The sequence below is a fragment of the Tachyglossus aculeatus genome, chromosome 6 (genome assembly GCF_015852505.1).
Source record: "Tachyglossus aculeatus isolate mTacAcu1 chromosome 6, mTacAcu1.pri, whole genome shotgun sequence".
Classification (NCBI taxonomy): Eukaryota; Metazoa; Chordata; class Mammalia; order Monotremata; family Tachyglossidae; genus Tachyglossus; species Tachyglossus aculeatus.
The window spans coordinates 48361910-48389105 of record NC_052071.1 but is presented as its reverse complement, the minus strand read 5'-3'; the positions used below and the strand labels follow the sequence as shown (position 1 = coordinate 48389105).

General features: G+C 45.3%; 1 protein-coding gene across 1 annotated transcript; it reads right to left on the bottom strand.

The window, feature by feature from the left end:
* Window positions 1–1249: 1249 nt before the first annotated feature.
* Window positions 1250–13367, bottom strand: PRPS1 (phosphoribosyl pyrophosphate synthetase 1). The gene is made up of 7 exons (XM_038747994.1): window positions 13246–13367; window positions 6442–6625; window positions 5960–6058; window positions 5516–5640; window positions 3525–3698; window positions 2265–2424; window positions 1250–1378 (listed from the first exon to the last, which is right to left on the bottom strand). Exons 1-7 carry the CDS (start codon window positions 13365–13367, stop codon window positions 1286–1288), a joined length of 957 nt encoding a protein of 318 aa, XP_038603922.1. The 3' UTR covers window positions 1250–1285.
* Between the last annotated feature and the right edge of the window lie 13829 nt (window positions 13368–27196).

Below are 27196 nucleotides of genomic sequence, written 5' to 3'. Positions count from 1 at the left end.
ACACTAGCCTCCTGTAAAGACAAAACCCATCCTTGTCGTCCCACTTGATACGGGTGAGTTCCAGCGAGAAGGGAGAATGAGTTTTCAAACAAAAAGGCACCATCAGATATTGACCTAACCCTGACTTGATCTCTTGCACATTTCCACCTCCTCCCCTCCACCTCCTGTGAAGAGACTGTAGTTGTCACTTCGGGCATCTCTTCCCTACAGTACCAGCCTATGGTGGGGGCTTCAAGCTAGGGTTAGAGTTAGGGGAGCTATCTTGCCTTTGGGCTCATCGCAACGTGGGAACAGTAGCTTCAATAACGCCTGCCAAGGCAGCCAATCGACCATTTTCTTCCCTCTACTGCCCAGCCCACAGGAGTCCTCAAAGGAAGTGATGAAGAATACCCTCCCTTCAGTTCCTGCTACCCAGTAACCAATTCAGGGACATAAGCTTTCTCCACTATTTAGATCTGGAGAGCTGGGGGCAGGAAAAGATTTTACGGAAGAAAAAACACAAAACCTAGCCACCCCCCTTCACAACAGTGGAGCACCTTGCTTTGGTTAGCAGCAAATCAAAGTCAAGTCAGTCAGAGATGGGGGCTTAAGAGCAGGGGATGAGTATGATTTTCAGAGAATAGAGACGAAATGCAGGCCTTGCTTCCGAGAGATATTTTGATTTCTCAAAAAATCCAGTCATTTGGATCTCCCAAAAGCATCTGGCACGGGAGTGTTAAAACCAAAAGCTGTGAGGGCCACTACTTCACAGTCCAAAAAAATAAAAGTGTGACTTCAAGGCTCCCCTAGCCCCCTTCCAAAAGGATTGCTGCCCCATCGTTCAATCTTTAGGGACCATGGTGATCTTCCAGGGAACTCTGCAGTAGGCAGTGGCAGGATAGAGGTAGCCTGGGGCTCTGACTGTAGTCTTTGGAGAACTCATTCATGTTTAAAAAATAAATTCTGCAGGGTTTGCATGCATAGTAATCTACCGCCCACCCCCCCAAAAAAAATTCATCCACCCCCAACCCCTCCCCAGCTTTCTTTGAACCAGCTGTCTGTGTCAGTTCTGCTCTCCACGGACCTAGTTAGAACTGCAGGCTCATTCCACATCCTAACGAGAGCATCCCAGCATTTTCTTCTAGGTCTGGGGTCAGCTTCAGTAAGCCTGATCGTTATGGAGCTAGTGTGGAGAACAGAACTCGAACAAAGCTACTGAACCTTTTATAATACACCAAATCACTTTTGGTTGTTGTTGTTTTTTTTAAAAAAAAAAAATGCCAAGGAAGTTGCGCAGGGGGGTCTGTTATAAAGGAACGTGGCTGAACAGATAGGACACGGATTCTCCATTGTGAGTCCTCCGGATGGCCTCTGCGAGGATCATGGAGATGTCAATCACCTGGATAGGGAGAGAAAAAGATCAGAGCCTAGTTAGTTGTGGTCACCTGGGCAGGGCTGGTGAGGCTTAAGTCTGAGCTGCAAGCATCAAATCACAATGTTTCATAGGAACATCAGCATCTCACGTCCCTTGGAAAGTGAATTTTTTAGTTTTGTTGACCACCCTAGAACGACTCCCTAGCTATGTTACTGTACCCAAAATTGAGATTACAGTTAGGTTGACTACAACACACCCTGTGCTGGCTGAAGTCATAATGGGCATTTGAAAGGCTGAAGACTTTTACGTATTTATTACTCTATTTTACTTGTACATATTCTATTTATTTTATTAATATGTTTTGTTGTCTGTCTCCCCCTTCCAGACTGTGAGCCCACTGCTGGGTAGGGACCGTCTCTATATGTTGCCAACTTGTACTTCCCAAGCGCTTAGTACAGTGCTCTGCACAGTAAGTGCTCAATAAATATGATTGAATGAAGAGCTTTGTCAGAAAAGATTGAACCACCCTAAAATCCCAGCCCCAAACCCAGGGTCCACCCACTGAAGACATGAGAAGCAGCATGGCAGGAGCATAGGCTTGGGAATTAAAGGACATGGATTCTAAACCCAGCTCTGTCACTTGTCTGCTGGGTGACCTTGGCCAAGTCACTTACCTTTTCTGTGCCTCAGTTACCTCATCTGTAAAATGGGGATTAAGACTGTGCGCCCCATGTGGCACAACCTGATCACCTTGTATCCACCCCAGTGCTTGGCACAGTGTTTAACAAATACCATAATTATTATTATTATTATGCTGGGGAATGAAGATGCAGCCTCTGGCCCACTCCCAGCCCCTTCACTTCCAAATCCCAGTCTAAGATGCCAGATTTAATCAAGACTCTAATCTCACCTGGATTTTAGGGCAGTGCTTCATCTTGTCCTCCTGAGGTATTGTGTTTGTAACCACTACAGCCTCAAAGCAAGCATTGTTGATTCGAGAAATGGCAGGCCCAGAGAAGATTCCATGTGTTAGGATAGCATAAACTTTGGTGGCTCCAGCTGATAATAGTCTAGAATGTGGACATGAACAGATAATTAGTCACGCTGGTCCCCTTGGAGGCTCTTGGGCTGGCATGAGTCAGTCACTGGGAAAACTCCTGAAATTAAGAAACCAAAGCCCTACTGAAAGCTCACCTCCTCCAGGAGGCCTTCCCAGACTGAGCCTTCCCTTTTTCCTCTCCTCCCCATCACCCTCCCTCCCTCTACCCTACCTCCTTCCCCTCCCCACAGCACTTGCATATATTTGTACATAGCACTCTATTTTATTAATGACGTGTACATAGCTATAATTCTACTTATTCTGATGGTATCGACACCTGTCTACTTGTTTTGTTGTCTGTCTCCCCCTTCTAGACTGTGAGCCCGTTGTTGGGTAGGGACCCTCTCTGCATGTAGCCGATTGGTACTTCCCAAGCTCTTAGTACAGTGCTCTGCACACAGTAAGTGCTCAATAAATACGATTGAATGAATGAATGCACACAGTAAGTGCTCAATACAACTGAATGAAATGAATGAATGACTAAGAATTTCAGGGGGTAGTGACTTTAGCACCAACACTAGGCCCATGACAGAAAATGCCTTCAAAATGATAGCCTACTCAATGAGACTGAGATGTGTTTCCCATTTATTTAGAAAAGCAGCATGGCTCAGTGGAAAGAGCACGGGCTTTGGAGTCAGAGGTCATGGGTTCGAATCCCGGCTCCGCCACATGTCTGCTGTGTAACCTTGGGCAAGTCACTTAACCTCTCTGAGCCTCAGTTACCTCATCTGTAAAATGGGGATTAAGACTGTGAGCCCCACGTGGGACAACCTGATCACTTTGTATCCCCCAAGCGCTTAGAACAGTGCTTTGCACATAGTAAGCGCTTAACAAATGCCAACATTATGATTATTATTTATATTGTCACCAATAGCCTCAACGGTTCTGTAAGGTGGTTGTTTCTCTGGGTAAAGGACTGCTGCAACACGCGACCCTCGGATTTGGTGTGGGGCATTTGGAAAAATCTGCCTAGCAAGTGCAAAGAAATGCCACCCCCGTGGATCTTTTTACAAAATCAAAGCTGTAAGCTTCACTCTAGCCATCATCTTGGAACTGCCCACCCCTACTCACTTGTCTGCTGCATGGCAGATGGTGCCACATGTGTCTGCCATGTCATCTACTAGGATGGCCACCCGGTCCTTCACATCCCCCACAAGCACCATTCGGTCCACTTCGTTGGCCTTCTTCCGCTCCTTGTGTATCAGTGCAAAGTCCACATTCAACCGGTCAGCGATAGAGGTGACCCTGGAAGACACGGGGATTTAGAGGTAAATACTAATATGGCACTGCAAACCCCACCAGATGGGAACCCACCCCAAAGAGCATAGTATGGAGTGTCACCACATTTGTAGACTAATCCCTTGATTTCCTGACTATCCTAATTTAGATCCGAGCCCTTTAGGACTGATTCTAACCTCCCCACTCCACATCCTCAATCCGTTCACAATCCAAACTCAGTAGGGACAAGTAACACTAGCTACGTGTACAAATCGAGACCCTTTTTATGGACTGTTTCCACCAAAACTTTTAAACTTCCCAGACAAGTCAACCAATCTTCCAAGCTTTCGGAGAAAGTGATTTCTCTGCAAGAAGCCAATCAGGTTGGACACATTCCATGTCCCACGTGGTTCTCACGGTCTCATCCCCATTTTACAGATGTGGTATCTGAGGCACAGAGAAGTTAAGTGACTTGCCCAAGGTCACATAGCAGGTGAGTGGCAGAGCCGGGATAAGAACCCAGGTCATTCTGACTCCCGGGCATTTGCTCTATCCAGTAGCCCACACTGCTTTTGGGGAACAGTCATGGAATCCCCATTTTACAGTTGGGGAAGCTGAGGCCACATTTAAGTTAAGTGACTTGCCCAAGGTCGCACAGTAAGCAAGTGGCAGAGCGGGGATTAGAATACAGGTCCTCTGGCTCTTTTCTAGGCCTAAAATTCTTCCTGTCTCAAGGGTATATCATTCCCACATGTACAACTGATACTATTATGTACACTGTGAAATGGAGTAGTAGTAATTGTATTTCCGAAAATGCTTATACTAGTGGCTGGGAAACAATACACAGGTGCAAATTAGACACAGTCCCTGTTCCTCAGGGGCTCCCAAGTCGGGAGACGGGAATGGAGGCAGACACATCAGGAATGATGAAACATTAAGACATAGCACAGACAAAATAGGCTCGAAGTTTCAACAGGGATGGAATAGCCATGTCGAGGCCAACCTCGCAGAGTTCTCATCCTATCCCGACTGGATTACTGCAGCCTCCTCTACGATCTCCCATCCACCTGTCTCTCCCGACTTCAATCCATACTTCACACCGCTGCCCGGATCGTCCTTGTGCAAAAACGCTCTGGGCATGTTACTCCCCTCCTCAAAAATCTCCAGTGGCTACCAATCAATCTGCACATCAGGCCTTCCTATCCCCTTCCTCCTCCTCCCCATCCCCCTGCCTTACCTCCTTCCCCTCCCCACCACACCTGTATATATGTTTGTACATATTTATTACTCTATTTTACTTGTACACATTTATTCCATTTATTTTATTTTGTTAATATGTTTTGTTTTGTTGTCTGTCTCCCCCTTCTAGACTGTGAGCCCGCTGTTGGGTAGGGACCGTCTCTATATGCTGCCAACTTGTACTTCCCAAGCGCTTAGTACAGTGCTCGGCACACCGTAAGTGCTCAATAAATATGAATGAATAAAAGCAACAAAGCTTAAACTGGGAGCAACTGACGGACAGCCTGGAATTTGGGGCTGTCAACTTATTCCTGCTCTGCTTGTTGTTCTAACACCACATGGATCAAAATACTCCCTGATGTCATTAAAAGGAGCACGGCCTAATGGAAAGAGCACTGGGAGACAGAGGACCTTGATTCATAACATAGAACAAGCATGGAGCGTCATCCCCATCCAGATTAGATCTGCAAACATCCTGCGCTTGTCATACACCCAATTCCAGGCGGCATCCATGACAAGAGCTCTGACCAAGTAGCTGTAAATGACCAACTCAACCCAGGGGCCTAGCGGGGATGGGGATGTTGAAATTGCCAAATCAAGCCTACCTTTTAGCTCCACCAGCATCAGGTGAAACAATAGTACAGTTCTTCCATTCGACAATGTTCTCTCTGATCCATTTCAGGACAGCTGGCTCAGCATATAAGTTATCCACAGGAATATCAAAGAAGCCCTGAGAAAGAGGGCAAGGACAAAATGAGCATACACATGGTCCGCTCCAAATGGCTGATCTCGTCCTTCCTCACAAAGTGGGGACAGTTAGGACTCTCTGATGTCCATCATTCAAAGCCTGTGCTCATCACACCTCCATATCATACTATGTGCTCTGCACATAGTAAGCGCTCAATAAATACGATCGATGATGACGATATCACCAGTCTTGGCAGTGCTTTCCAGCTTGGGAGACGCTGGGCTCTATTTGCTTCCCCGCCCTCACCCCTCTGAAGTCTCAGCATCCATCATCCTCGGCAAGCTTTGCGGCCCATTCATACCTGGATCTGAGAAGCATGTAGGTCCATGGTGATTATGTGGTCTGCCCCTGCTACAGACAACATATTGGCCACAAGCTTTGCAGAGATCGGGGCTCGACTCTAAAGGTGGGAGAGAAGGGGAGAAAAGTGTCCATCAGAATTCACAAACACCAACACTTCGTCAGTTGTTGATGATGACGGTATCTATTAAGCACTTACGATGCGGCAAGCACGGTTCTAAGCGCTGGGGAAGATACAAGGTAATCAGGTTGTCCCCCAAGGGGCTCGCAATCTGAATCCTCATTTTACAGATGAGGTAACAGGCTCAAAGAAGTGACTTGCTCATAGTCACACAGCTGACAAGTGGCGGAGCCGGGATTAGAACCCACCACCTCTGACTCCCAAGCTCATGCTCTTTTTACTAAGCCATGCTGCTTCTCATCAGGTGGCAACTCTGAGGTTACAAGGGCAAACCACGGCTGCCATGCCCCTCCCTTGGCTACCTTATCTTTCTTGTCCTGGCGGGCATATGGGAAGCAGGGGATGACTGCGGTGACACGGCTGGCTGAAGCGATCTTGCAGGCATTGATCATGATGAGGAGCTCCATTAGGTTGTCATTGATCTCTCCGCAGCCACTCTGCACAATGTACACATCCTCGCCACGGACGCTCTCACCGATTTCCACGCTGTATGAAAGGAGAGTGACGAAGTGAAATGATTAAACACCTGTTCCCTGTCCACAAGTGGTTTACGCTTAAGGTGATCAGATATTTTTTTTTTTGGAATGAATTCATTCATTCGGGCCTGGAATGCCCTCCCTCTGCCCATCCGCCAAGCTAGCTCTCTTCCTCCCTTCAAGGCCCTGCTGAGAGCTCACCTCCTCCAGGAGACCTTCCCAGACTGAGCCCCTTCCTTCCTCTCCCCCTCTCTATCCCCCCATCCTACCTCCTTCCCTTCCCCACAGCACCTGTATATATGTATATATGTTTGTACATATTCATTACTCTATTTATTTATTTATTTTACTTGTACATAGCTATTCCATTCATTTTATTTTGTTAGTATGTTTGGTTTTGTTCTCTGTCTCCCCCTTTTAGACTGTGAGCCCACTGTTGGGTAGGGACTGTCTCTATATGTTGCCAATTGGTACTTCCCAAGCGCTTAGTACAGTGCTCTGCACATAGTAAGCGCTCAATAAATACGATTGATGATGATGATGATGATGATGATGTCTACTCAATGCTGGGGTAAAGGCAAGCTCGTTTATCATTCCTACAGTGTCACATCTGTCCAAGATTTAAAAAAGGGAAACTAGATTATCAGGCGCAGAAAACCCCACTGGATTTACAAGGCTACAGCTTTCCGACATCTCTTTTCTTGAAATCAATGAGCAACGTTTACTAAAGGCCCATTGCCTCTGTTTGTCCAAACCTAACCCCATTTTTTTCCTGTTTTCACATGTCTTTTTTTCCTGGTCACGCTGTTTGGAACAGCCTTTTCGGCAAGGAACCGTGGGCCTCTAAGTATCAGGGTTCACTTCACACCGTCACTGGAAGGCCCAATAAGGTGTGGGTTGGTAATAGAAGCTGACATGGGGCATAAATGCCAGCCGTCCGCTGCTCAAGCCGGTCTCGGCTGCCTGGCAGGGAAAGCGGTCCGTCCCTTTCTCTCCCACCGCTTCTCCCTCTTGATGTTAGGGATTTGTAGATACCCCCGAGTTCCTACTTTGGGCTCAAGAAGATTCTGAGATCACTGAAACAACCCCCCAAACTATAACAACCGCTATTCCTCTTGGTGGGGGTGCCCACTAAGCTGAGATCTTTAGGAACAGCGGGAACCCTAGGCTTAATAGAATAAAAACCTCCTACAATTGGAAACAAAGATAATGATCTCAGAAGCCACCCTGCCAAAGCTTCAGCACCAACTGCACAGGGCCACCCAAGCGAGTGTCAAACTGCTTCCTTCACAGATTTATGACATGAAATACTCACTGCTCAACTGGATTCTTACCTGCAAGCCTCCAAAAGTTGGCTCTGAGCTACCATCCCTTGCCTCTAAGAGAACCCAAAGCCTACCAGGGAGACACTGTAGATTTTATGCAATGTGCCACATGAGACTGGGCGATCAGACAGTAACCACAATTGCTCACAGAAATTCAGACTGCTGTTGCCGTACCATGGAACTGCTGGGCAAGAAGCCCAACGAATTAGCAGCTACTAGTACTATCAGCTCAGCTTTAGCTTTTGTCATGTGTTGCTGTCCAGCAGTCGAACCCACACAACTTGCTCTGTGATCGGAACACTGGCCTTTCAGCAATTTTATCTGCCTGTTCTGAGACATCACCTGGTATTACTGGAGAACAGAATGTGAAGGATGATTTACTACGAACATTTACTTGATGAAAAAAGGAGTCCTGATGCTGGAAGGGGCTAAAGGGGCAGAGTTTCCTGGCAGAGCCGGTAATTGCCATTTTGAGATTTAACAGGGCTACTTAATTCCTAGTTTACAGTGAACACACTGCTACTTAATTCCTAGTTTACAGTGAACACACTTCTACAAGGAGCTGGGAATCGAGGGAGGGGTTTCCTTCAAAAATGGCATTTTAGACGGGGATGCCTCTAAAGATACATTTACCACACTCTCCACTAATTACTATACTTTGTCTTCTCGTGCAGATGGGGGGGGTTTATTAGCATAGTTATAGGGAAGACACCCCACCTTATACAGGACACCTTGATTATATAGGTCATTTTTCAGGAGACTCCACATACCTCTGAACTAAGCTTGCTGTGGCCAGGGAAAATGTCTTCAATCAATCAATCGCATCTATTGAGCACTTACTGTGTGCAGAGCACTGTACTAAGCGCTTGGGAAGTACAAGTTGGCAACATATAGAGACGGTCCCTACCCAACAGTGGGCTCACAGTCTAAAAGGGCTCACAGTCTTCTAACTGTTGTAGTGTGATAATGATGATGGCATTTGTTAAGCACTTACTATGTGCCACGGACTGTTCTAAGCGCTGGGGTAGATACAAGGTAATCAGGTTGTCCCACGTGGGGCTCTTAGTCCCCATTTTCCAGGTGAGGTTACTGAGGCACAGAGAAGTTAAGTGACTTCAACTTAGGTGACTTAAATTGCCCAAAGTCACACAGCTAATAAGTGGCAGAGCCGGGATTAGGTGTCTATATCTATAATTCTATTTATCTACTTTGATGCTGTTGATGCCTGTCTGCTTGTTTTGTTGTCTGTGTCCCCCTTCTAGACTGTGAGTCTGCTGTGGGTGGGGATTGTCTCTGTTTGTTGCCCAAGTGCTTAATAATGATGGTATTTGTTAAGCACTTACTATGTGCAAAGCACTAAGTGCTGGGGGGATACAAGGTGATCAGGTTGTCCCACGTGGGGCTCAGTCTTCATCCCCATTTTCCAGATGAGGTAACGGAGGCCCAGAGAAGTGAAGTGACTTGCCCGAAAGTCACACAGCTGACAAGCGGCCGAGGCTGGATTAGAACCCATGACCTGACTCCCAAACCCGGGTTCTCATAATAATAATAAAAAAATAATAATAATAACGTTGGTATTTGTTAGGTGCTTACTATGTGCCAAGCACTGTTCTAAGCACTGGGGGAGATACAAGGTAATCAGGTTATCCCACGTGGGGCTCAGTCTTCACCCCCATTTTACAGATGAGGTCACTGAGGCCCAGAGAAGCGACTTGCCCAAAAGTCACCCAGCTGACAAGTGGGATTAGAACCCACGACCTCTGACTCCCAAGTCCGGGGCTCTTTTCACTGAGCCATACAGTGGTCTGCGCACAGTAAGCGCTCAATAAATACAATTAAGTGAATTCATTCATTCATTCAATCGTATTCATTGAGCGCTGTGTGCAGAGCACTGTACTAAGCGCTTGGGAAGTCCAAGTCTGCAACATATGTTGTCGGCTACCCAACAACAGGCTCACAGTCTAGAAGGGGGAGAGAGACAACAAAACATGGAGACAGGTGCCAAAATCGTCAGAACAAATAGAATTAAAGCTATATGAATAAATAATGAGTAGAGAAGCAGCGTGGCTCAGTGGAAAGAGCCCGGGCTTTGGAGTCAGAGGTCACGGGTTCAAATCCCAGCTCCGCCACTTGTCAGCTGTGTGACTTTGGGCAAGTCACTTTCATTCATTCATATTTATTGAGTGCTTACTGTGTGTGGAGCACTGTACTAAGCGCTTGAGAAGTACAAGCTGGCAACATATAGAGACGGTCCCTTCCCAACAGCGGGCTCACAGTCTAGAAGGGGGAGACAGACAACAAAACATATTAACAAAATAAAATAAATAGAATAAATATGTACAAGTAAAATAGAGTAATAAATATGTATAAACATATATATTTATACATATACAGGTTCTGTGGGGAGGTGGAGGAGGTAAGGTGGGGGGCATGGGGAGGGGGAGGAGGGGGAGAGGAAAGAGGGGGTTCACTTCACTTCTCTGGACCTCAGTTCCCTCATCTGTCAAATGGGGATGAAGACTGTGATCCCCCTTTGGGACAACCTGATCACCTTGTAACCTCCCCAGCGCTTAGAACAGTGCTTTTAACATAGTAAGGCGCTTAATAAATGCCATTATTATTATTGATTCCTATGTGCACTTCCCTTGACTGAGGCCTTCCCAAACTGAGCCCCCTCCTTCCTCCCCCCCCACCTTATCTCCTTCCCCTCCCCACACCACCTGTATATATGTTTGTACGCATTTATTACTCTATTTGTACGAATTTATTTTATTTTGTTAATGTTTTGTTGTCTGTCTCCCTCTTCTAGACTGTGAGCCCGCTGTTGGGTAGGGACCGTCTCTACATCAATCAACCAAGCAGTCAATCGTATTTATGTGTCAAGCATTGGATTAAGTGCTGGGATAGATATAAGGCAATTAAGTCCCACATAGAATAATGTTGGTATTTGTTAAGCGCTTACTATGCACTGTTCTAAGCACTGGGGGAGATGCTGGAGAGCTGGCTCTCTTCCTCCCTTCAAGGCCCTACTGAAGGCTCACCTCCTCCAGGAGGCCTTCCCAAACTGAGCCCCTTCCTTCCTCTTCCCCTCTCCGTCCCCCCCGTCTTGCCTCCTTCCCTTCCCTACAGCACCTGCATATATGTATATGTTTGTACATATTTATTACTCTATTTATTTTACTTGTACATATCTGTTCTATTTACTTTATTTTGTTAATATGTTTGGTTTTGTTGTCCGTCTCCCCCTTTTAGACTGTGAGCCCACTGTTGGGTAGGGACTGTCTATGTTGCCAACTTGCACTTCCCAAGAGCTTAGTCCAGTGCTCTGCACACAGTAAGCGCTCAATAAATACGACTGATTGATTGAATCAAGTTGTCCCAAATTCTATTTATTTTATTAATGTTTTGTTTTGTTGTCCATCTCCCCGTTCTAGACTGTGAGCCCGCTGTTGGGTAGGGACCGCCTCTAGATGTTGCCCGACTTGTCTGTACATATTTATTACTCTATTTATTTTATTTGTACATATCTATTCTATTTATTTTATTTTGTTAGTATGTTTGGTTTTGTTCTCTGTCTCCCCCTTCTAGACTGTGAGCCCGCTGTTGGGCAGGGACCGTCTCTATATGTTGCCAACTTGGACTTCCCAAGCGCTTGGTACAGTGCTCTGCACACCGTAAGCGCTCAATAAATATGGTTGATTGAATCAAGTTGTCCCCAATTCTATTTATTTTATTAATGTTTTGTTTTGTTGTCCGTCTCCCCCTTCTAGACTGTGGGCCCGCTGTTGGGTAGGGACTGTCTCTATACGTTGCCAACTTGGACTTCCCAAGCGCTTAGTCCAGTGCTCTGCACACCGTAAGCTCTCAATAAATACGATTGATTGATTGAATCAAGTTGTCCCAAATTCTATTTAACTAATGTTTTGTTGTCTGTCTCCCCCTTCTAGACTGTGAGCCCGCTGTTGGGTAGGGACTGTCTCTATACGTTGCCGATTTGGACTTCCCAAGCGCTTAGTCCAGTGCTCTGCACACCGTAAGCGCTCAATAAATACGACTGATTGATTGAATCAAGTTGTCCCAAATTCTATTTATTTTATTAATGTTTTGTTCTCTGTCTCCCCCTTCTAGACTGTGAGCCCAATGTTGGGTAGGGACTGTCTCTATACGTTGCCGACTTGGACTTCCCAAGCGCTTAGTACAGTGCTCTGCACACAGTAAGCGCTCAATAAATACGACTGATTGACTTCCCAAGCGCTTAGTACAGCGCACACGGGAGGCGCTCAATAAATACGACTGGATGAATGTGCAGAACGCCTGTATATATGTACCTGTATATATGTTTGTACATATTTCTTACTATTTATTTTATTTGTACATATGTACCTGTATATATGTATATATGTTTGTACATATTTTTTACTCTATTTTATTTGTACATATCTATTCTATTTATTTTATTTTGTTAGTATGTTTGGTTTTGTTGTCTGTCTCCCCCTTTTAGACTGTGAGCCCACTGTTGGGTAGGGACTGTCTCTCTATGTTGCCAACTTGTACTTCCCAAGCGCTTAGTACAGTGCTCTGCACACAGTAAGCGCTCAATAACTACGATTGACTGATTGACTTCCCAAGCGCTTAGCACAGCGCACACGGGAGGCGCTCAATAAATACGACTGGATGAATGTGCAGAACGCCTGTATATGTGTACCTGTATATATGTTTGTGCATATTTCTTACTCTTTATTTATTTATTTTATTTGTACATATGTACCTGTATATATGTATATATGTTTGTACATATTTTTTACTCTATTTTATTTGTACATATCTATTCATTTTATTTTGTTAGTATGTTTGGTTTTGTTCTCTGTCTCCCCCTCTTAGACTGTGAGCCCACTGTTGGGTAGGGACTGTCTCTAGATGTTGCCAATTTGTACTTCCCAAGCGCTTAGCACAGTGCTCTGCACACAGTAAGCGCTCAATAAATACGATTGATGATGATGATGATGAATAAATGCGATTGATGATGATGAAGGCCGGGGCCGCGCGGGGCCACGTGTCTTTCATCCCACAGCGCCCCCCCCCCGTCAGCGGCGGCTGTTGGTACGCCCCGCCGACAGCGCGCCCCCCCCCCCCCCGATCCGAATGGGCGCGCCCCCGCCCGCGCGGTGCACGCCGGGAACCGTAGTCCCCGGCCCCGCCAGCGCCGCCCTAGCGCCGCGCGCAGGGGACTACAGGAGACTACAACTCCCGACAGCCCCCGCGGCCTGAAACCGCGGGCCGGCTCCCGCGTGGGCGGCCTCCTCACCAGGTCTCCTGGTTGCTGAATTTCTTGGTCACCACCTTGCCCAGCTCCAGCCCCAGGCGATCGGCGATTTTCTGGGACAGGTCCTGGTGGGAGCTGCCGCTGAAGATCTTTATGTTCGGCATCTCCGCCGCAGTCGCGCCGAGGGAGGGGCAGAAAGCAACCGCTCCGCCTCGCTACGCGGCCATCTTACCCTTCCCGCCCGGCGCGCGCCCTTATATAGCCCCCTGACCCGGGGGGCGTGGCTTATCGCCGAAGCCACGCCCACCTCCGCCGATGATTGGCCGGGCTCCGGAGGGGGGCGACGGCCCGACGTCGGCCCCGCCCACTCCTGGCGGTGATTGGCTGGTGCCGCCGGAGGGGGCGTGGCCTCCCCCCGCCCCTCCAGGGAGGGAGCAGAAAAGTTCATTCATTCAATCGTCTTTATTGAGCGCCTACTGTCATCATCATCAATCGTATTTATTGAGCGCTTACTGGGTGCAGGGCACTGTACTAAGCGCTTGGGAAGGACAAGTTGGCAACATAGAGAGACGGTCCCTACCCAACATCATCATCATCAATCGTATTTATTGAGCGCTTACTATGTGCAGAGCACTGTACTAAGCGCTTGGGAAGGACAAGTTGGCAACATATAGAGACAGTCCCTACCCAACATCATCATCATCAATCGTATTTATTGAGCGCTTACTATGTGCAGAGCACTGTACTAAGCGCTTGGGAAGTACAAATTGGCAACATGTAGAGACAGTCCCTGCCCAACAGTGGGCTCACAGTCTAAAAGGGGGAGACGGAGAACAAAACCAAACATACTAACAAAATAAAATAAATAGAATAGATATGTACAAGTAAAATAGAGTAATAAATATGTACAAACATATATACATATATACAGGTGCCGTGGGGAAGGGAAGGAGGTAAGAAGGGGGGGATGGAGAGGGGGGCGAGGGGGAGAGGAAGGAAGGGGCTCAGTCTGGGAAGGCCTCCTGGAGGAGGTGAGCTCTCAGCAGGGCCTTGAAGGGAGGAAATGGGAGGAAAGGGATGGGGAGGGATGGGTGAATTCTCTTCCTCGACTTCACCAATCCCACATCATAGAGCCTCCCGAGAATTTTGGCAAAGTAATTGATTTTAACACCCATAGTTTGCCCAAGACCACTCACTTTCTCTTCCCTGCCAGTCGGCTGGTAAGATGGGTCATCACAATGCAAAGTACCACGTAGAGGTTATTTAAAAAAAACAAACAAAAACCACAGACAACTCCCATTTACAGCTTTACTGTCTTTTAGACTGTGAGCCCACTGTTGGGTAGGGACTGTCTCCATATGTTGCCAACTTGTACTTCCCAAGCGCTTAGTACAGTGCTCTGCACACACTAAGTGCTCAATAAATACAATTGATTGATTGATTGATTTACCGAGGGTTAATGGAGCAGTGTGGTCTAGTTAAAAAGGCAGGGGTCTAGGAATCAAAGGACCTGGGTTCCATGTGCCTACTGTGTGACATTTGATGAGTCATTTAAATTCAACAACAATAATAAATGATATTTGAGAACTGTGTGCAGAGCACTGTACTAAGTGCTTGAGAAAGTTCAACAAGGTAGATAGGTAGTAAATGTGGTACTGGTTAGTTGCCTACTATGTGCCAAACACCGTATTAACCCCTTCCTTCCTCTCCCCCTCGTCCCCCTCTCCATCCCCCCCATCTTACCTCCTTCCCTTCCCCACAGCACCTGTATATATGTATATATGTTTGTACATATTTATTATTCTATTTATTTTATTTTGTTAGTATGTTTGGTTTTGTTCTCTGTCTCCCCCTTTTAGACTGTGAGCCCACTGTTGGGTAGGGACTGTCTCTATATGTTGCCAACTTGTACTTCCCAAGCACTTAGTACAGTGCTCTGCACACAGTAAGCGCTCAATAAATATGATTGATTGATTGATTAACCACTGGGGTAGATACAAGATAATCAGTGCCCAAAGCTGATTAACAGCTCAAGTAAGAAGGAGAACAGGTATTCAATCTCCATTTTGCAGATGAGGGAACTGAGGCAGAAAAGGGACCTGCTGAAGGTCACACAGCAGACAAGTGGTAGAACTGGATTAGAACCCGGGTCCACTAACCCCCGGCCTGTGCCCTTTCATCATCATCATCGTCAATCGTATTTATTGAGCGCTTACTATGTGCAGAGCACTGTACAAAGCACTTGGGAAGTACAACGGAACGGCCTTTCCGTTAAGCCACCTTCTTACCTTGACCCTTTGAGACATGGGAGAGGTTCCTTACCTTCAAATCCACCCAAAGTGGCCCTGCACCTGAAATCTTTGGAAATCTTTCCAGACCTCAACCTTGGGACAGTGAGGGAGAGTAAGATAAAGGACAAAACAACCCATGAAGGCCAAAGCTTCAGTGGGAATTAAACCCTACTCCCTCTTACCTGAGCTGTGAGCCCCATGTGGGAAAGGGAATGTGTCCAACCTGATAACCTTGTATCTTCCCCAGTGCTTCGAACAGTGCTTGGCACAGTAAGTGCTTAACACACACCATTAAAAAATAACAACCAGATAACGTGTAGCCATTAAGGCATCAGATCTAAGTTAAAGCCAACAAGAACATTCAAGAGCTACTTTTATTGGCTTCTCACTGCCAGGCATTTAACCAACTGTAGAATAAACGATTAAAAAAAACAACAACACAACTTGTACTATTTCAGTCTTGCCTAAATCTCCCAGGCTCCAATTTAAGCCACACTTTTAAGGCTCAGCATCTGAGAAGCAGGACAGAATACAAGAAGGCTCTCTCAAAGCTGAAGCTGTTTTGTTGTCCATCTCCCCCTTCTATCAATCAATCGTATTTATTGAGCGCTTACTGTGTGCAGAACACTGTACTAAGCGCTTGGGAAGTACAAGTTGGCAACATATAGAGACAGTCCCTACCCAACAGTGGGCTCACAGTCTAGAAGGGGGAGACAGAGAACAAAACCAAACATACTAACAAAATAAAATAAATAGAATAGATATGTACAAATAAAATAAATACTTGTTAAGATCTGTTTCCAAATCTGCTCAGCCTCATTGCATTAGCACAACACGGAGGGGAAGATTGTGACATGGAGCTAAAGAGGAGAGGAGAGGAGAGCCCTGCCCGCACATCAGGTTCAAAGCAGGATCTAAGCACCAAAGAAAGCTTTGGGAAAATAATGTCATCCAAGATCTTTAGGGCAGTGTACGATACTCAAGAATCTTGCATCCTCTCCCAGAAATTAGCCTAAGAGCAGTCACTTGAAAGAAGTGAGAAAGCTTTTTTAACTAGGCGATAGTAGGCCCAGTTTACCTGCTTCACTGTTCAGAACCAGACAGTTTTGCCTGGAGGTACAAAGAAGACCCACTCTTATAAATCAATGGCATTTATTGAGCGCTTACTATGTGTAGGACACTGTACTAAGCGCTTGGGAGGGTACAACAGAACCATACCCGTAAACTCCCAAAGAGTAGGCTTTTTGCACCATGTTGCCATTAATCTAGTTGTCGTTAAATAAAGCCCAAAATTATAAGAAGGGAAGGGAAAGGATATTCTTTAAACAGCAGTTTTGGCTTCCATCCAGGCTCTCAAGGGGAAGTATAGAGTAAGGAAGAAGTGAGGAAAAGGTTGGGTGGGGGAGGTGGGCAAGAGAATAATAATAATAATGATAATAGCATTTGTTAAGTGCTTACTATGTGCCAAGCCTGTTCTAAGCACTGGGGGGATACAAGGTAATCAGGTTGTCCCGCATGGGGCTCACAGTCTTCATCCCTATTTTATAGATGAGGGAACTGAGGCCCAGAGAAGTCAAGTGGCTTACCCAAAGTCACACAGCTGACAAGTGGCAGAGTCGGAATTTGAACCCATAATAATAATAATAATGGCATTTGTTAAGCGCTTACTGTGTGCCAAGCACTGTTCTAAGCACTGGGGGGATACAAGGTAATCAGGTTGTCCCCACGTGGGGCTCACAGTCTTAATCCCTATTTTATAGATGAGGGAACTGAGGCCCAGAGAAGTGAAGTGATTTGCCCAAAGTCACACAGCTGACAAGTGGCAGAGTCGGAATTTGAACCCATGATCTCTGACTCCAAAGTTCGTGCTCTTTCCACTGAGACGCGCTGCTTCTAAACGATTTGTAGTGAAGATGCAGATGTAAAGACACAAAGGAAGAGAGAGGATAAGAACATTCGCTAGAGCTGAAATGACTCAAGCACCCAGATAAGGGTGCCAAAATGCATTTTCCAAGGGCTTTGTAAAGTGCTCTGCGCACAGCGCTCAATAAATACGATTGAATGAATGAATAAATAAGAAAACGGACAATCCTTTCCCATTAGTATTCCTGTGAGCGTACACTGGAGTGGAGTTATTTCTAGTCCTGGGACTCTCACCCTTCCTGATGGTGGGGAGAGATGAAAGACTTTGCAGGATATGGCTTTGTCAGGTTTCCTCCCTCCACTCTCAATTCGTCCCAGGATTTCTTAGCCAGGAGATCTGTCTTTTCCTGCCCTTTATAAGCCCCCGTGGACTTTGGTCGGCTTCCTTAGAAATCCAGATTCTTACCCCAGTGCTCATATAGTGCTGCTCCTGTGCTAAGTGCTGGGTAAATAACATGAATAAACATAGAAGTACACTGTTCAGGCAGCAGAAGAGAGCAAATGGTTTAAGCCCCTTCTGGGTTATTTTTCCTTTAATTTATGTCCTGGCTGTGGCTTTGCTCCAGAAATAATAATAATAATGATAATAATAGCAATACCGTTGGTATTTGTTAAGTGCTTACTATGTGCCAAGCCCTGTTCTAAGCACTGGGGTGGATACGAGGTCATCCGGTTGTCAATCAATCATATTTATTGAACGCTTACTTTGTGCAGAGCACTGTACTAAGCGCTTGGGAAGTACAAATTGGCAACATATAGAGACAGTCCCTACCCAACAGTGGGCTCACGTGGGACTCGCAGTCTTAATCCCCATTTTACAGATGAGGTAACTGAGGCCCAGAGAAGAAGTGACTTGTCCAAAGTCACACAGCTGACAAGTGGGGAAGCCGGGATTAGAACCCATGACCTCTGACTCCCAAGCCCAGTCAAGGGGGTCAGGACAGAAGTAGGGTTTTGGAAAAGCTCTAACGATGATATTAAGTGTGTTCCAAGCGCCACGGTAGACACAAGTATATTAGGTTGGACACAGTCCCTGTCGCACATGAGGCTCGCAGTCTAAAGAGGAGGACAAATAGGAGAACTAAAGCCCAGAGAAGTTAGGTGATTTGCCCAAGATCACACAGCAAGGAAATGGCAGAATAATAATAATGATGGTATTTGTTATGCGTTTACTATATACCAAGCACTGTTCTAAGCTCTGGGGTCGATACAAGGTAATCAGGAGGGGCTCACAGTCTTAGTCCCCATTTTACAGATGAGGTAACTGAGGCACAGAGAAGTTAAGTGACTTGCCCAAGGTGGCAGCAGAAAAGTGGCAGAGCCGGGATTAGAACCCATGTCCTCCGACTCCCAAGCCCATGCTTTTCCCACTATGCCACACTGCTACTTTCCCACACTATTCCACCCTTTACAAGTGGCAATCAATCAGTTAATGGTTTTTATTGAGCTATGCATAGGGGGTAGGGGGAGAGAGGAGCACTGTATTAATCTCTTGGGAGATTACAGTAGAGTTGGAAGACACAATCCCTGCCCACAAGACGTTTACAATCACTGATGCCCAGATTATTTTTCTAAACGCAAGGTTCAGTCCATGTTTCCCCACTGAAGGAGCTTCTAGTGTTCGCCCATCCACTTCATTCAGTGGTATTTATTGAGCACTGTACTAAGCGTTTAGGAGAATGCAACAAAATTAGTAGACATTCCCTGCTTATAACACACATACAGTGTAGAAGGGGAGACAGATGATAATATATATAAATTTATAATACATAATTTAAAGCTTTGTATATAAGCATTGTGGGTTTGGGCCAAATATTGGATGTCCAAAGGTGACCGCATGGCTCACTGGAAAGAGCCCGGGCTTTGGAGTCAGAGGTCATGGGTTCGAATCCCGACTCTGCCACATGTCTGCTGTGTGACCTTGGGCAAGTCACTTAACTTCTCTGAGCCTCAGTTCCCTCATCTGTAAAATGGGGATTAAGACTGTGAGCCCCGCGTGGGGCAACCTGATCACCTTGTATCCCCCCCAGCGCTTAGAACAGTGCTTTGCACATAGTAAGCGCTTACTAAATGCCATCATCATCATCATTATTATTATTAAAAGCAGAAACTCCTTACCATTGGCTTTAAAGCTCTCAATCATCTCCCCCTTATCATACCTGGTTGCTCTCCTACTACAGTCAGGATGCTCACTTTGAAGTACAGTCATTAGAATGGGGTTAGAAGAGAAATCTCCAGTACCTCACTGTCAACTCCTTCTTCCTTCACATCTGACAGATCTCCCCACCTTCAGAGCCTTAATAAAATCTCAACAAAGCCCTCATTTTCCCCTACTCTCTCTCCCTTGGATTTGGATTGGTATGTACCCTTATTCACCTCACGGCACAAATGTACATACCTATAATCTATTTTAATGTCCATCTCCCCCCCTAGTTTGTAGGGTTTTTTTTGCATGCAGGGAATGCGTCTACCAACTATTGTTCTCTTCTAAGTGCTTAGTACAGTGCTCTGCACACAGTAAACACTCAAATGATTGATTGATTCCTTTGGGCTCAGTTTGGGAATTAACTTGGGCACAGAGAGGCTGAGTTCTTCTGGACAACAAAGTCTAAAACTCAAGAATAGCACCCAAGCTGTGGGGTTCCGTTCAACCCAGGCCACATAATAATAATAATAATAATAATAATAATAATAATAATGGCATTTATTAAGCGCTTACTACGTGAAAAGCACTGTTCTAAGCGCTGGGGAGGTTACAAGGTGATCAGGTTGTCCCACGGGGGGCTCACAGTCTTAATCCCCATTTTACAAATGAGGTAACTGAGGCACAGAAAAGTTAAGTGACTTGCCAAAGTCACATAGCTGACAATTGGCAGAGCCGGGATTTGAACCCATGACCTCTGACTCCAAAGCCCGTGCTCTTTTCCATTGAGCCACGCTGCTTCTCACATCCCTTCTGGAAAGAAGCCTCCCACCTCTCTTATTCTCCTTGGAGAAGGTGATCAATAAAGAAAGGACACAACAGGAAGAAAAGCAGCGTGGCTTAATGAAAAGAGATGAAAAGTGATGAAATCCATCACTGGTATTCATTAAGCAGAGTGAGAAGCAGCGTGGCTTAGTGGAAAGAGCACGGGCTTGGGAGTTAGAGGATGTGGGTTCTAATCAATCAATCAATCAATCATATTTATTGAGCGCTTACTGTGTGCAGAACACTGTACTAAGCGCTTGGGAAGTACAAGTTGGCAACATGTAGAGACGGTCCCTACCCAACAGTGGGCTCACAGTCTAGAAGGGGGAGACAGAGAACAAAACCAAACATATTAACAAAATAAATAGAATAGATATGTACAATCCCGGATCTACCACTTGTCAGCTGTGTGCCCTTGGGCAAGCCACTTAAGTTCTCTGCGCCTCAGTTACCTCATCTGAAAAATGGGGATGAAGACTGGGAGCCCTACATGGGACAACCTGATTACCTTGCATCTACCCCCAGTGCTTAGAACAGTGCTCGGCACATAGTAAGCGCTTAACAAATACCATAATTATTATTATCTAGGGGCCAAGCAATGTACAAAGCTTGAAGCTTATAATCTGAACAGGCACCGACACAAACGCATAAAAGGATGCTAGATTTAATTAACTGAAATAATCAACTGGATGTGTTCCCTTAGGGGACAGGAGGATAATGAAGGGGCCTCATCCATTATTCATTAAGCATGCTACTGTCTACAGAGCACCATTTCTCACCATCCTCAGCAGAAACCGGTCATTGGCAATAATAGTAATTACAGCATTTGTTAAATGTTTACTATATGCCAAACACTACATTGAGCTCTTGGGTACATAGAAATTAATGTCAGACACAGTCCCTGCCCCACTGGGGGCTCAAAGCCTAGATGAAGGAGAACAAGTATTTTAATTAACAGAACAGTGCTTGGCACATAGTAAGAGCTACAAATACCATAATTATCATTATTAATCCCATTTTACACACAAGGAAACTGCGGCACAGGGAAGTTAGGGAACTTGTACTTCCCAAGCGCTTAGTACAGTGCTCTGCACACAGTAAGCGTTCAATAAATATGACTGACTGAATGAAGACAAGTTGGCAACATATAGAGACGGTCCCTACCCAACAGTGGGCTCACAGTCTAGAAGGGGGGGTATCAGTGGGGGATGTGTCCAGCATCTTGAGTTGACTTCATGGCCTAGTGGAAAGAGCACGGTCCTAGGATATGGATTCTAACCCCGGCTCTGCCACATGGCTGCTGTGTGACCTTGGGTAAGTCACTTCACTGGGCCTCAATCAATCAATCGTATTTATTGAGCGCTTACTGTGTGCAGAGCACTGTACGAAGCGCTTGGGAAGTACAAGTTGGCAACATATAGAGACAGTCCCTACCCAACAGTGGGCTCACAGTCTAAAAGGGGGAGACAGACAACAAAACCAAACATACTAACAAAATAAAATAAATAAAACAAAATAAAATAAATAGAATAGATATGTACAAGTAAAATAAATAAATAGAGTAATAAATATATACATATATATATATATATATGTATATAGCCTCAGCTACCTGATCTGTTAAATGGGGGATCAAGACCGTGAGCCCCATGTGGGACAGGGACTGTGTCTGACCTGGTTATCTTGTAATAATAATAATGGCATTTATTAAGCGCTTACTATGTGCAAAGCACTGTTCTAAGCGCTGGGTCTTGTAACTACCCCTCTCGGGATCGCACCTGGAGAGTTTCCAGTAGTCTAGCAGTCTCATCTACAGAAGGAAGAATCGAGCAGAAGCATTTCCATTCCTGACTTGGGCAGTGGCTAACAAGTGGAAGGCGATCCGTTACAAGTCAAAACTCAACCGTGCTGGGCAGCAGTGGCAGGGGAGAGAGTTGAGGGCGGAGACTCAAGTTTAATAATAATAATAATAATAATAATGGCATTTATTAAGCGCTTACTATGTGCAAAGCACTGTTCTAAGTGCTGGGGAGGTTACAAGGTGATCAGGTTGTCCCACAGAGGGCTTACAGTCAATCTCCATTTTACAGATGAGGGAACTGAGGCCCAGAGAAGAAGTGACTTGCCCAAAGTCACACAGCTGACAATTGGCAGAGCCGGGATTTGAATCCATGACCTCTGACTCCAAAGCCCGGGCTTTTTCCACTGAGCCACACTGATGGAGGCAGTGGTAAACCACTTCTGTATTTTTACCAAGAAAACTCTACGGATCCAGTACCGGAACGATTGCAGATGGAGGTGGGGCATTCCAGGAGAGATGGGTCCACGGAGTCGCTATGGGTCAGAAACGACACGAAAGCATAAGACCCCAGGGCTTAAAACAATGCTTGACACCTAGTAAGCGCTAAATACCACAATTATTATCAAATAAGGGCTGAATTAATGAGAATGATAATAATTGTATAATAACTTTACAATTCATTCATCCATTCAATCGGATTTATTGAGCGCTTACTGTGTGCAGAGCACTGCACTAAGTGCTTGGGAAGTACAAGTTGGCAACATATATACATCACTATATATAACTGTATTGTATATACTAAAAATATAATAATTTTAAGTGCAGGGGTTGAACGCATGTCTACGACTGGAACTGAGGGAGGGTACAGTATGGCACAGTGGATAGATCGTTGGCCTGAGAGCCTTGAAGGTCATGGGTTCTAAACCCAGCTCTGCTGTTTGTCTGCTGTGTGACCTTGGGCAAGTCACTTCACATCTCTGGGCCTCAGTTTCCTCATCTGTAAATGGGGAATGAGATTGTGAGCCCCACATGGGACAGGGACTATGTCCAACTGCTTGTTATCTCCCCGCCCGCTCCTCCCGGCGCTTAGTACAGGGCCTGGCAAAGTGCTTAACAAATACCACAATTAGAGCCCCCCGTGGGACAACCTGATCACCTTGTAACCTCCCCAGTGCTTAGAACAGTGCTTTGCACACAATAAGCACATAATAAATGCTATCATTATTATTATTATTATTATTATTATTATTATTATTGTGACAAAGAAAAGACTAGGGATCTGAGCCCTAGAGCGCATTACCTGGGAACAGTGCAGTTGGAAGATCCTGCTATCTCTGTGTAGCGCAACTGTACAGCCCAGTTGAGTGTCTCATATCTGTGTCGTGAAGATATCATCCTTCTTTTGTATTATGAAGTGATTTATAGCGTCTGCTCCAGTTCATTTCCTTTCCCACCCTTTAAAATGTTAGTTGTTCACTTATTTATCAGGAGTGGAATGATCCTTGAGTTTTCTCTTCCTTAATAATGGGGATTAAGTTCTACTCCCCCATACTCAGCCTGTTAGCCCTTAGTACAGCGCTCTGCACACAGTAAGCGCTCAATAAATACGATTGAATGAATTAGCCCATGTGGATGGGGATTTTGTCCAACCTGATTATTTTTCATCTACCCCAGCATTTAAGACAGTGCTTAAATAGCATCATTATTCATTATTACTGATGGAAGACAGATGGGCCAATTTGAGTACCTTCAGATCATCTATATCACTGCCGGCCTCTCACCCATGTCCTGGAACACTCTCCCTCTTCATATCATACAATTACTCTCCCCACCTTCAAAGCCTTACTGAAGGCACATCTCCAAGAAGCCTTCCCTGCCTAAACCCTCATTTCCTCTTCTCCTACTCCTTCTACATACCCTGATTTGCTCCCTTTATTCACCCCTCCCTCAGCTCCACAGCACTGATGTATATATCCTTAGTTGATTTTTATTAATATCTATCTTCCCCTCAAGACTGTAAACTCATTGTAGGCAGGGAGGTGTCTACCAATTCTATTATATTGTAGTCTCTCAAGTGTTTAGTATCCTGCTCTGCACACAGTAAGCACTCAATAAATAAGGTTGATTGCATCCAAAAATGAGGTGGGGAGGCCAAAAGTGAGCAGACATAAAGTTTTCTTTGAAAACCTGAAAAGCTGCTAATGAGAGAGCTGATTGTAAGATCAGCAGTATTTAGCCCTGTACTAAGTGCTTAGGGGAGCACAACAAACATAGGAAATGATGCCTGCTCTCAAGAAGTTTGCAATCCAATAGAGGAGAGGGTCACAACAAAGTAAATAACCACTTATAAGAGTACAAAAGTGCTGAGATGATAGGGGAGGATATTTTTAACTTTTTGTTTGTCTGTCTTCTTACTTGTTTTTACTTGGTTCTTGTTCTGATGTCTGTCTCCCCACTTCTAGATTGTAAGCCCAGTGTGGGCCAGGATTGTCTCTATTGCTGAATTGTACTTTCCAAGTGCTTAGTATAGTGCTCTGTGCACAGTAAGCACTCAATAATTACAAATGAACCTGAAGAGAAGGAAAATTAATCAGGAAAAAAACTCAGCATGGTGTGGGACCTAATAAGTGTAGTTATGGTATTTATTAAGCACTTACTATGTGCCAAGTTCTATATGGGGTTATATACAAGATGATCAGATCAGACTTGATCCCTTTCCCACCCGGGGCTCAGAGTTAATGATGTCTGCCTTCCAACTCCACTGACCCTGACCCAAGAAGCAGTGTGGCTTTGTGGAAAGAGCACGGGCTTGAAAATCAGAGGATGTGGGTTAGAATCCCAGCTCCACCACTTATCTGCTGTGTGACCTTGGGAAAGTCACTTCCCTTCTCTAGGCCTCAGTTACCTCATCTATAAAATGGGAATTAAGACTGTGAGCCCCACATGGGATTACTTGATTACCTTGCCCAGCGCTTAGAACAGTGATTGGTACATAGTAAGCATTTAACAAATACCATCATTATTATTATTATTATGACGGAGACCCAGGTGGGTGAGGGGAATGGGAATAGAGAAGAGTCCTGTTTGCCCTTGGGCACCATCTGTGTCTTGCTGATGGGCAAAGATGAGTTTAATTCAGATGAGGTCCATATGGGTCACTCTCAGACTGATCAGAGGAGGCTTAGGAGCAAACCCTAAAGGCGGAAGGTGCTTGCTAGCTAACCCACAAAGGGTGTAAGCACTTGTACTTGACTTTTACTTCCCAAGCGCTTAGTACAGTGCTCTGCACACAGTAAGCGCTCAATAAATACGATTGATTGATTGTAAGAGGAGGATGTGGGTGACTGCTACAGAGACAGGAACACCTAAATCTCATGAACCAGTATCACTTTGAACTCCACTCAGACACCCACAATACATAAAGGTGTCATAGGCAACTCTGCAAATGTTGTGATTGTGTCTTTGGTGTAGGGAGTGTCTCATTGAGAAGTTCTCTGGTACATTTTCCGTGAAGACCCCATAATGCATCTTTGCTAGCTGCCCCCAACCACCGTCACTTGGGTAGAAAAACTCATTTGTTCATATTTATTGAGCACTTACTGTTTGCAGAGCACTGTACTAAGTGCTTGGGAGAGTACAATAATAAACAGAAACATTCCCTCCCCACAACAAGCTTACAGACACCAACTAGCTAGAGGAAAACGTACATCTTAATAGCAGGACACAGGTTGGAGCTGTTTCTGCAGTAGCAGTGATGGCTTGCTCTGAGCCATCCACACTTTCATTTATTCACTCAACCGTATTTATTGAGTGCTTACTGTGTGCAGAGCACTGTACTAAGTGCTTGGGAAGTATAAGTTGGCAACATATAGAGACGGTCCCTACCCAACAACGGGCTCACAGTCTAGAAGGGGGAGATGGACAACAAAACAAAACATGTGGACAGGTGTCAAGTCATCACAATCTCATCCATCCCTACCAGGACCAGTGGCATGCATTACGAGTCAACAGGAAGGGAGAATGGATACAACCTGTGATCTCAGAATAGAGCAGCAAACCTAACCCAGTTTATAAGCTATTGTTAAGCACAGTATGCAGTAACTTACTAAGTATGGGCAAGATGAGGTGTGGGGTGGCCTTTTCACTTTCATGCAAAAAATTAGGGGAAGGGAATACACAAATAAAAGAAACCCTATTAATAACAAAATGGGCATGCATTCAGTCACTCATGTTTATTGAGCACTTACTGTTTGCAGAGTACTGTACTAAGTGTTTGGGAGAGCACAATATAGCAATAAACAGACATTCCCTGCCAACAATGAGCTTACAATCTAAAGAGGGAGACAGATATTAATATGTTTCTGATATGTACATAAGTGATGTGGGGCTGGGAGCAGGGAAAGGAATACAGTGCTCTGCACACAGTAAGTGCTCAATAAATACAATTGATTGATTGACTGAATAAAGGGAGCAAGTCAGGACGATGCAAAAAGGGGGGCTTCCTTCAGGGAAAGCCTCTTGGAGGAGATGTGCCTTCAATAAGACTTTGAACAGGGGAGTTGGTGGGGGTGGGGGTAAAGAAAGAGATGTGGGGAGTAATTGTCGGTTGGATTTGAGGAGGCTGAGCATTCCAGGCCACAGGCAGGAAGTGGGAAAGTGGTCAGCAGCAAGATAGATGAGATTGAGGAACAATGAGAAGGTTAGCATTTAGAGGAGCAAAGAGTGCTGGGTTGTAGTAGGAGATAAGCAAGATGAGCTAGGTGGGGGCAAGATGATTGAATGTTTTAAAGCCAATGGCATGGGGTTTCTGTTTGACGCAGGGATGGATGGGCAACTACTGGTGTTTCTTGAGGAGCGGGAAAACATGTTCTGAATGTTTTTGTAGAAATGGGCAACAGAGTGAAGTATGGACTGGAGTGGGGAGGCAGGGAGATGATACAATAATCAAGGAAGGAGAGGATAAGTGATTATAGTAACGTGGTTACAGTTTGGATGGAAAGGGAAGGGCAG

Excerpts from the sequence above, each read along its gene's own strand:
- PRPS1 (XM_038747994.1), bottom strand. The coding sequence starts at position 13,367 with ATGCCGAACATAAAGATCTTCAGCGGCAGCTCCCACCAGGACCTGTCC. Across the intron at positions 6,626-13,245 it reads TTCAGCAACCAGGAGACCTG|CGTGGAAATCGGTGAGAGCG; the intron begins GTGAGGAGGCCG and ends CCTTTCATACAG. Across the intron at positions 3,699-5,515 it reads GATGCTGGTGGAGCTAAAAG|GGTCACCTCTATCGCTGACC; the intron begins GTAGGCTTGATT and ends CGTGTCTTCCAG.